Source organism: Leptonychotes weddellii, chromosome 7 (assembly GCF_054177405.1).
Source record: "Leptonychotes weddellii isolate Sample4059 chromosome 7, ASM5417740v2, whole genome shotgun sequence".
In the NCBI taxonomy this organism is placed as follows: domain Eukaryota; kingdom Metazoa; phylum Chordata; class Mammalia; order Carnivora; family Phocidae; genus Leptonychotes; species Leptonychotes weddellii.
The window spans coordinates 105,036,845-105,047,119 of NC_138375.1; the positions used below are offsets into that span (position 1 = coordinate 105,036,845).

The following is a 10,275-nucleotide window of genomic DNA, read 5'->3' on the forward strand; positions in this document are numbered from 1 at the left end:
CTCAGCCCTTGGCAGCAGAGTAGGACCCAAGGCAGTCAGAGTCCTTGGTTATTTTAGGCTCTGAATAGCTTTATTTGGGGTTCCAGATGATCCCAGTGTGCTCTAGAGATACCATCATTCTTTGTATATATCATCACGTGAGAAACCTTGCTAGATGTCCGGACTAGACCATTTCACCTCTTTGGGCATCAGCTCATGGATTCTGGACACCGTCAGCGGCTGGGAATGGAAAGTGAAGAGCCCTGCAGGGACCCATTCACCAGTCCTTTCTAACATCATGGAGGATGACTTTCAATCATAGATGGCAGATCTCTTTGTCTTGTGGGTTTTCAAGCCTAGCGTGTGTTCCTCTATAGGGCTGGTCTGTGAACTCACAGGCAAGCATATTTTGTAACCAGTAACATTTGGTTTTATGTAACCTGGGGGTGGTCAGTAGTTCTGCTGTTCTTCAAGGCCAAACCCCAGGCTTGCCTTTCAGACTTTCCTGTGTCTGATGAGTTTGCCTAGGCTACCCTTTGTAGTGGATCCCACATGCATGGAAGGAGTTAAAATTAATGAAGTAGTTTTACAAACCCCCTTTTTTTTTAATAAAGATTTTATTTATTTATTTGAGAGAGAATGAGATAGAGAGAGAGCATGAGAGGGGGAAAGGTCAGAGGGAGAAGCAGACTCCCTGCTGAGCAGGGAGCCCGATGCGGGACTTGATCCTGGGACTCCAGGATCACGACCTGAGCCGAAGGCAGTCGCTCAACCAACTGAGCCACCCAGGTGCCCCTACAAACCCCTTTAATAAAAGGTAGGGGACAAGCTGGGGACCTCCAGGGACAGCATTTGTTCAAGCTCTATGAATTGAGGTTTGGATATCTCTGGTCTGCATGACGAAAAGAAATAATATGAATACTATAGCTGTCCATAGAGCAAGAGTCTTGTTACTCCTATCTCTGAAACTTACACCAGGACTGTAATTCATCTCTGTGCTCTATCTATTTAGATTCCTGACTATTGAGCCAGAGAAGGTGTATTTAATTAGCATTTGAAGAGTTTCCAATGATGCCATCTCAATGATGTCAATTCCACTTGGCTCACCTCTTAGTACGTACCATGGGCCTGAGATAGTTTTTGCCCCTCTGCTGATATTTGATGCTTGTTGAAGGAGGTAATGATCACAGCAGTTGTTCCCTAGGCTAGATGTTCCCTAGGCAGGAGGGTGGTCATATTTCATACCTGGGCTCACTACAGGCAGTAGCTGGCCCCTTTCCACAAAGCTGTTTTACTTCAGTTCTTTGCTAGGAAGATAAAGAACATCAGAAGAGCACTGAGCTATTAGAGGGAAACTGTATAGTTACCAGGACTATTATTATGAAGCTTCTGCTGCCTCCCTAGACACAGAACTGTGCCTGGGACACACAGAACCCTGGTCTCTGGTTCTGGTCTCTTCCTTGGTGCTGGGCTGGCTGATGGCTGCATGAGAGCCATTTGTGGAGTTTATGAAGTACAATTTGGTGGCCTAGAGCTGGGCCTGGGAATCCATAGTCTCTTAATGTGCACCCTAGTTTGGGAAGCACAGCCCTGGGATTGCCTCATATAATTTTGCAATTACTGTTAAAACAGTAGTCCAGTTTTTTGGCCACATCACATAGTTTTGTGACTCAGATGGCCCTTCCATCACAATGACATGATTCAGCGTCCTGTGTCCCACCCTTCACCCATCTGTTTTACCAATATTTAACAGCTGTCTAGGATGGGCTCCAGGAATGAAGGTAAAAAAGATCAAAAGATACATGGTCCCAAGACCAAAGGAATCTTTGCTCTAGTCAGGAGACAGTGGAACAGGAAACCAGCTATTCTAGAACAATAGAGTTGTTTGAACTAAATTGCAAGGAGAGCAGGTGGAATTTGCTGGCAAGTCAGGTAACGCATCCTACAGGAGAAACCCTTCGACTGGAGGCTTGACAAAGGAGAGGGTGGTCGTCAGAAGCCACATGAACATGGGAGAGGGCAGAGGGAACTTTGTTGCAAAGGCTTAGTGGCCACAGAGCCTGCTACATGACAATAACCACATGTTTCTTACTTTGCCATGGTATGAAACACGAGGCCATACATGATGGAAATGAGGACGGGCCTACGGACTAATGCCAGATCGGGAGGGGCTTGTGGATCACGTGTGGTGGGACTTCGCGGTTGATGTCATTCACGCATCTTCCTTGCAGCATATATGGGGGTTTTCCTGGGTGCCTTATTGATCTGTATCTCGTTCAGAGCCTCTCCACTGACAGTATGGCGTGATGAAATCTCCTAGTCTCATGTAATCCCTGGGAAGTGGGAGGAACTAAGTGGCACTTTGTTGTATCTCATATGGATGCCTAGCCTCAATTCTCAGTTTCTGGCCTTGTTCACACCCTTTTATTTCCGAAGCCACAAGTCAGCCTGTTTGTGGGCTTCCTCCCCCATTAAACTGATGTCCTTTTTGAAAGCCAGTTGCCTGCCTTGCCACCTTCATCTCTGCAAGAGATCTATGTGATCTTCCCCGCAAAGGCCTCTTTCTGCCTCTGTTTGAACAAGCCCACTCCCCTATAGTTTGTGACACTTGATACAGTTTTACGTTGTTTTATTTGTTTTGGGTTGACTTTCTTTTTTCTTGATTGCCAAGTATCCCCTTTTGGTTTCATGAAAGCAGTGGCATGGTATGACTCATTCACAACTGGATCCTCTCTATGTATTTAGTTATACATATTAAATAATTACTTGCTGGATGAGTGGATAGATGAACAATGGATGGATGGATGGACGGATGGATGGGTGAGCAGATGGAGTTGAAGTCTGTAATTTGAATCCTTACAAAATGCAACGTACCATTCTCTTCTCAAGCTGTACCACTCAGCCAGGCTCCTTTCTGGATTTCCCTTCTCCCTCAGGAACCAGCAAAGCGGCATCTACCCTTCATGCTACAGTCCAAACTCCATTCATTCTTTTAATGAAATCTGTGATATTGGAAGCTGACTCTGATTGGTTCCTCTCTTGAAATATATGAACTATATGTTTATATTTTCTTTCTTAAAGATTTTATTTATTTGAGAGAGAGAGCATGAGAGAGTGAGCATGAGTGGGGGGGAATGGCAGAGGGAGAGGGAGAAGCAGACCCCCCACTAGTGGGAAACCCGACACTGGGATTGATCCCAGGACCCCAGGATCATGACCTGAGCTGAAGGGAGATGCTTAACTGACTGAGCCTCCCAGGCGCCCCTATATTTTCTTAATAACCTTGGAGTGTATGTGCATTGTTTCCAGTTGGATCACTTATCCAAAGTTCATCTAAGCTATAATTTTTTTAAAAGACTTTAATTATAAGAAAGGCAAATTTTTTTTTCATAATAAAGGCAACAAACACATTTCAGAAAATGTGAGTTTAATGAAGCAAATATGAATCCTGCATAATTTCTCCACCCTGGGTTAAATACTATAGAATACTATAGCTATTTTGTCTTTTTTCCATTCACTGCTTTTCCCACACATTCTACAACCTTGTGTGCACATGTTCATACATGTGTAAATATCCTGAATTTTAAACATAACGTGATCCTCACATCATTATAAAGACTTTCAGAGGCTGTTTCATTGTATGATCCCAAGTTCCATTTTTGAGAATCACTGTTGAGCCCCAACGGGGTGCTAGGCACTGAGGTATATATTATATACCCCTTTAAATATTTACTGCTTACTGAGCCAGGAAAGATAATACAAAGAGTGTCTTCCCTCAAGTAGTGATGTTTCTGAGTGGCTATGGTAGGTTGTAGAAGCAAGATGTGAAACTGTAGAATAATCTGAATTCAGGGCAAACGTGAAAGACTGGATCCCCAATATACCCAGTTCAAACACTAGTGCATTGAGCACACAGATGTATTAAGTAAATGTGTTCCTCCTAGACCTCTAGAACAGTGAGCTGGGAAAACCTTGGCAGACCACTCTTCTCTGAATTCCTAGCTGTGAGAATGACTTATGTTTGCATTCTTTTCTAGAGTGACCGTCTTCTTATCAAGGGCGGTAGAATTGTCAACGATGATCAGTCCTTTTATGCTGATATTTACATGGAAGATGGCTTAATAAAGTAAGTATGTAGAACTTTATTTTTTTTTTTTAAAGATTTTATTTATTGATTTGACAGAGACACAGCGAGAGAGGGAACACAAGCAGGGGGAGTGGGAGAGGGAGAAGCAGGCTTCCCGCCGAGTGGGGAGCCCAATGCAGGGCTCCATCCCAGGACCCTGGGATCATGACCTGAGCCGAAGGCAGACGCTTAACGACTGAGCCACCCAGGCACCCCTAGAACCTTATTTTTATCTTTTTGTACTTCCTTTCTTCATTAGAGGCTCAGAAAGAAGCTTGCTTCTTTTTTGCTTCCTAGACCTTTGATTCTTTGTGTTTCATTTCTTCTTCTTAAAAATGAGTCTTTATTTTTTTTAAAGATTTATTTGAGAGAGAGAAAGAGAGAGTGCACAGGGGGAGGGGCTGAGGAAGAGGGAGAGATCCTCAAACAGACTCCCTGCTGAGCATGAAGCCCGATGTGAGGCTTCATCTCAGGACCCTGAGATCGTGACCTGAGCTGAAACCAAGAGTTGGACGCTCGACTGACTGAGCCACCCAGGTGCCCCAAAGTGAATCTTTATTTTAACCCTTCATTCTGGATGCACATAATCCCTTAAAATGGGAGCTAGCCTTAATTTATATGAGTCTTGTGAATGAAGTGAGAAATCTGAATTCAATCAACCAAATGATGCTACGGGCCCCTTTGTGCAAACTATATTGATGGGCACTCTATGCATCTTAGAGAAGTGGAAGATGTGACTGTTGTCCTTGAGTTTATTGAAAAAATGTGCACAAAATGACAGCACCCTAAAAATATAAGGCCTTGTGCAGTTGGTGTCAAAGGAGTTCAAGTGAAGATAAATGCACAGAAAGGAGAAATCCCTTCAGAAGGTAGTGTGGGGCTGGAGAGGGCATTTGAATTGAGCCTTGGCTTAGGTAGAACCTAGGTGGGCCGAGCGCAGATGGGACATGCATCTCAGACAAGATTTTCAAATAGATACTTCAGGGATGTACACTTACCTTACAAAATGATTTGTTATTGGGTGCCCGTAAGCGGTGCAGCTGCGTTCCCTTTTTGTGCAGGTTCCCTACATAGTAACCCGTGAAAGAGGATTTGGTCTACACATGGCCTTTCATCACAGAGAGCCAGATATGCCCCCACATTGAAAAGATATTGTGTAAGATCGGTGTATCCAATCCATCTTATTAGCCATCCCTGACCTTGTTCAGTTTGTGTTTACATTATCTAAACTCACTGGCTAGTGTGAGATTCTGGCCATAGTGGATCTCTTCGTTATCTTTGAAGACTTGGCTTAGATAGAACTTTCTGTAGGTGGCTATTCCTTGTCAGCCCCCAAATCTAGGCTGGTTTCCCTTCTATGAGCCTTCAAAACCCCTTGTGCTTTTCTCAGTCACAGCGGTTCTGACACTGTTGGGCACTCTGAAGGCAAGCACCGTGTCCTGTTCATCTCCATATCTGAGCACTTAACTCAGTACTTAGCACGGAGAGACTTTTACAAGAGCTACCTTTTAGTGACATTGTAGCATGGGCCGGGCACTGTTAAATGTTTTACATGCCTCATTTCCTTTAATCTGCCGGCAATTCCAGGAAGCAAGTACTATTACTACCTTTTTCTCAGATGAGGAGAAAGAGGAACACAGGGAGGAAGCAACTTGCTAACGATCAACATATTAATCAAGTACATTGAATGAATGAATGAGTGAATGAATAAATAAACATGCATGAATGAAGATACTCTTGTTTAGTCGCCTTACCTACATAAACACTTTTTCTTTTCTTTTTTTTTTTTTTTAAGGTTTTATTTATTTATTTGACAGAAAGAGAGAGCGAGAGAGGGAACACAAGCAGGGGGAGTGGGAGAGGGAGAAGCAGGCTTCCCGCCGAGCAGGGAGCCCAATGTGGGGCTCGATTCCAGGACCCTGGGATCATGACCTGAGCCAAAGGCAGACGCCTAACGACTGAGCCACCCAGGCGTCCCCATAAACACTTTTTCATATTAGAAATAGGAAAAATGGAAACAGTAGGCAAGCTAACCAGTGTGAAACAAGAATTTCTTCAAAAGATAAACCCCAAATGATCTTATATTTTTCTCTTACTAAGAAATTCTTGTATATCGTCAGCTCTCTTTGGAGATAGCAAGTTCCCTCATTTAGAGATTTTCAGAGATGGAAAAAAAAAGTAGTACCTAGTAGTCCTTCCTCATTTCAGAGCTCATGACGGGCATCACTAATTGATCACGGCACTTCTCACAGTTGAGCCTTAAATACAGGCTCAGAATCCATCTTCACACAGTGAGTCAGGCATCTACTTCCAGAGATGCCGTCTCTATTAGAATAGAGGAGAAGGCTGCTTGCCAGGGATGTCATAGAAGGGATGTAACCATCAGATGTGTGTGGTGGTGGTGGAGGGAAGAGTGGATTAACAGGATCTTCATCCAATTCTGACATTTTCTGTACCTTTAGAAACATTCTGAAATCACAGAGCATAAAAACAGAAATAATTCCCTCCAGTTGTTATATGGCTATTTGTCTATCTGTGAAGGTTTATGGAGTGTCTGCTGTTTGGAAGGTGGTTGTCTAAGGCACGGGACCCATGCTTTGTCACATGCTATGGTGACTGTCATTGGGACCCACATCTTCCCCCAGGACCTTACAGTCTTTTAAGGGGACTGAGACATCTGTATTTATGCAAAGGGCATAACATTACCGGATATTATCTGTAACAAGGGTTAAAGTAAGAGTAGATGAGATTCAGGGGGAAGGAGTGTGCTATGTGGGATTAGCATGGTTATTAATTATCATAGCTGATGCTTACTGAATTTTCCTGTGCCTAGCAGGGTTCTGTGGGCTTAACACATACTAACACTTAATCTACATGACAGATCTATGGAGGAAGCATTTTTATTACATTTTACAGAGGAAGGAATTAAGACATAGTGAGGTTAAGCAACTTGGCTAAGGTCGTAAAGCTAGTAACTAGCAGAGCCAGGATTGTGAACCCACACAGTCTGCATCCAGGGCAGATCTCTACTCTTAATTATTAGACCTGGCTGTCAGTTGGGATTTGACCAAGGAGGGGAGATGGAAGCCAAGCCTTCAAGGATTCACGTGACCTTAAGTGGCTCCGTGGAGAAAAAGTGGGAAGGCGTTTCTGTTTCAGACATGGTATTCCACTCGTTTTCAAAACTGGCGGACACACACACGCAGACACACACACGGGCTGGGTAACTAACTCTTCATGGCCTGGGTTCTCAGTTTGCCTCAGAGGAGGATCAGGGAGGGAGAAAAATGGGAACATAGTGGCCTGTATCTGGACTCTAATGGAAGTGTAATCAGAGGCTGCATTTTTTCCACAGCGTGTTTTGAATTGTGGTGGCTCTGGAATGGCCCAGTGGGGCTGTGGTGAAGTTGACCTCTTTGAGATGTCAGGAATACTTTATTTTAGTGGCAGAACTTAGATTTTGGGAGGCCGGTGGTGGACTTCTTACTGTCCCGACAGGGAGTCTGTCTGGGCTGGCTGTGAACAAGAGGGGAACGTGTTCATGCTACTGGTGGTGGGGTACCGCTCTCCCCAACGTAGGAGGTGTATAATAGTAATGTCAAGGCTTGTGAATCTTAAGTCTCCCCAGAATTAACTGGCCATTTAAACCTAGGGTGTGAAGTCACCTATAAACCAAGGAACATCAGGCAGTCTGTAAGGTAACATTTGGCCAGGAGTAGTTGTCTCTGTCACTTGACTGGTGTAGGTAGTGTGTCTCTGGAGTACTCGTCAGCTTCCTCCCCACCCGAATCCCCCTTCTTCCTCCCGGGGATGCGCTGAAGCTTCCTGGGCGAAGGTGTGTCTGGTAGAGGTTGTCTGCACCACCCTCCTTGGCTTGATGCTTCTGCTGAGACGTCCACAGCTGGGCGTCTGCGTCTTCGGCTTCCTCCTTTGAATCTGCCTTTGGCTGTGATTGACAGATAAGTTATCAGGGAAAGGTGGAATTGGGAGTGAAGACTGACATACAAAATTACCGCTGCAGATTCCTCTTGTTAGGAAGACAGATGGACTCACTGAAGAGGATAGCTAAGTTCACATACGTATTCTCTAGATGATTCATTACTTCCTTCAGTCCCTCCTAATGGTTCATTATTTTACATTCTCTTAATTCTTTTCCAGATGTTACACTCACCCTTTACTCAGATAAAGAACAAAATGAAAGGGATACCAAAAACACCTATTTTAAAAAAAATATTTCTTTTTTTTTTTTTTTAAAGATTTTATTTATTTATTTGACAGAGACACAGTGAAAGAGGGAACACAAGCAGAGGGAGTGGGAGAGGGAGAAACAGGCTTTCCACAGAGCAGGGAGCCCGATGCAGGGCTCGATCCCAGGACCCTGGGATCATGACCTGAGCCGAAGGCAGATGCTTAACGACTGAGCCACCCAGGCGCCCCCTTTAAAAAAATATTTCTTACACACCCTATATTGTAGACACTGTCCAGCCCCTGGGGTTGCAGCACTGAGCCAGGACCCACGGTTCCACCAAGCAGCAGATCAGCTGCTTTTGCGTCTATAAAAGTTGTTTTCTGGGTGTACGCCTGTCTTCATTTGTTTCTGGATTGTTAAGCTTGCAGGTCATTTGCAAAGACCACTCTAAGCATGTCTAAAATCCTTACAATGCTATGTTTGTCTTCAAAGTGGCTCTTTTAAATGACCAGTTGCTTCCCTGTCTCACCAGGCAAATTGGAGACAATCTGATTGTCCCTGGAGGAGTGAAGACCATCGAGGCCAATGGAAAGATGGTGATCCCTGGAGGCATCGATGTCCACACTCACTTCCAGATGCCATACAAGGGAATGACCACAGTGGATGACTTCTTCCAAGGGACAAGGGCTGCCTTAGCTGGGGGCACCACCATGATCAGTGAGTCGCCCGACCCTACACGCTCCTGGTCCCAACAAGTGACTGGTTCCACTGACGGCTTAACCCCTGTGCTCTCTGGCAATAGCTTGTACATGCCTCTCGGTTCAGTGTACAGCTCTTCTACCTGATGGGACCTGAGGACAGCAGGTGGTAGTGGGGACCTTGACAGCTCCCTGACATTGCCTAGATGAGATTCACGAGGCTCTCGGCCAGGAAAACAGCTGTCCTCTCTTGTCCCTGAGAGCAGGGGCTGGGTGTGCAGTGGGTGGGGAATCAGCAATCATCTGTGGGCCGGACACCGAGAAAAGTGTGGAGATGGGCCATACGTTATTTAGCACTTTCAGCTCGGGCCTGAGGCAGGAGGGGGCAGAGAGCACAGGCAGAGCAGTGTGAATGGGGTTCAGCATCCCCGAGAGGGGAAGGTAGTGGGGACCTGCCCTGCTTGAAACTCATGGGCTTCGGTGGCATTGACTGGTACCTGGTCTGCTCTGTCTCTTGACCAATTCCTATCTGAAGATGAGGCAAGCGGTGGGGGTGGTTTCCTTTGTTTTTTGTTTCTGTTTTCTTTCTTTCTTTTTTTTTCTTTCTGGGAACTGTTGCAATTCCAGAGAAACCTAGGGAGTTGCGTGCCATTGGATTACGGAACAGATAGCATTCCAAGGCAGTCCTTCCTGTCCCAAAGGAATCCCAAGGAATTGGGTCCCATCCCAGTCCTGGGACTAAGCTTGGTCAGCAAGAGCACTGTTTATTTTACCACTGTACACACCCATCCAAGAACACAGAACAGCCTGAGCTGTGGAGTTGCTCCTTGTCTTTTGCCTCCTTTTGACGGGAGCACTAGCAAGGTTGAGCTCCAGCAAGTTGGGTGTGGAAGCCCAGGAAAATTGCATCAAGGCCGTAAAAGGTGCAATTCAGGGAGACCAAAGCTTTTCTCCATTCAAAGGGAGGAAGCCAGCTGACTTCTCAGCGGCTGCCTGCCCACAGAAGCCCTGGTGTAGGTCCAGACGTCAGTGATGCGGCTCCTTGCGTCTGCTTTCTGATAAGCACACGTGGGCTGCCTGCGGTAGGAGGCCGAGGAAGTGAGTGGTCTTGGTTTGGCTCTCTGCCTTCCGGGCAGGGAGTTGGACCTGTTCAGTGTCCGGGGAGTATGTGTTGTGCTTGGTCCTCTAGGTTAGGGAAGGAGCTAGAGGGAAGGCAGAGTTGCAGGTGACGAGAGAAAACCATACCAAGAAACCCAAAGCTGTACATGTCCTTTGTAGATAAT

At 45.5% G+C, this 10,275-nt stretch overlaps 1 protein-coding gene across 2 annotated transcripts in view; it reads left to right on the top strand.

Annotated features, from left to right (window-relative positions):
- The window catches only part of DPYSL3 (dihydropyrimidinase like 3), a 104,664-nt gene that overhangs the window by 68,425 nt on the left and 25,964 nt on the right, over positions 1 to 10,275 (top strand). For both annotated transcript variants that reach the window (XM_081826883.1, XM_081826885.1), the window contains exons 2-3: positions 4,017 to 4,105; positions 8,827 to 9,011. In XM_081826883.1, coding sequence (XP_081683009.1) covers positions 4,017 to 4,105; positions 8,827 to 9,011 — 274 coding nt within the window. The remainder of the gene's footprint in view (positions 1 to 4,016; positions 4,106 to 8,826; positions 9,012 to 10,275) is intronic.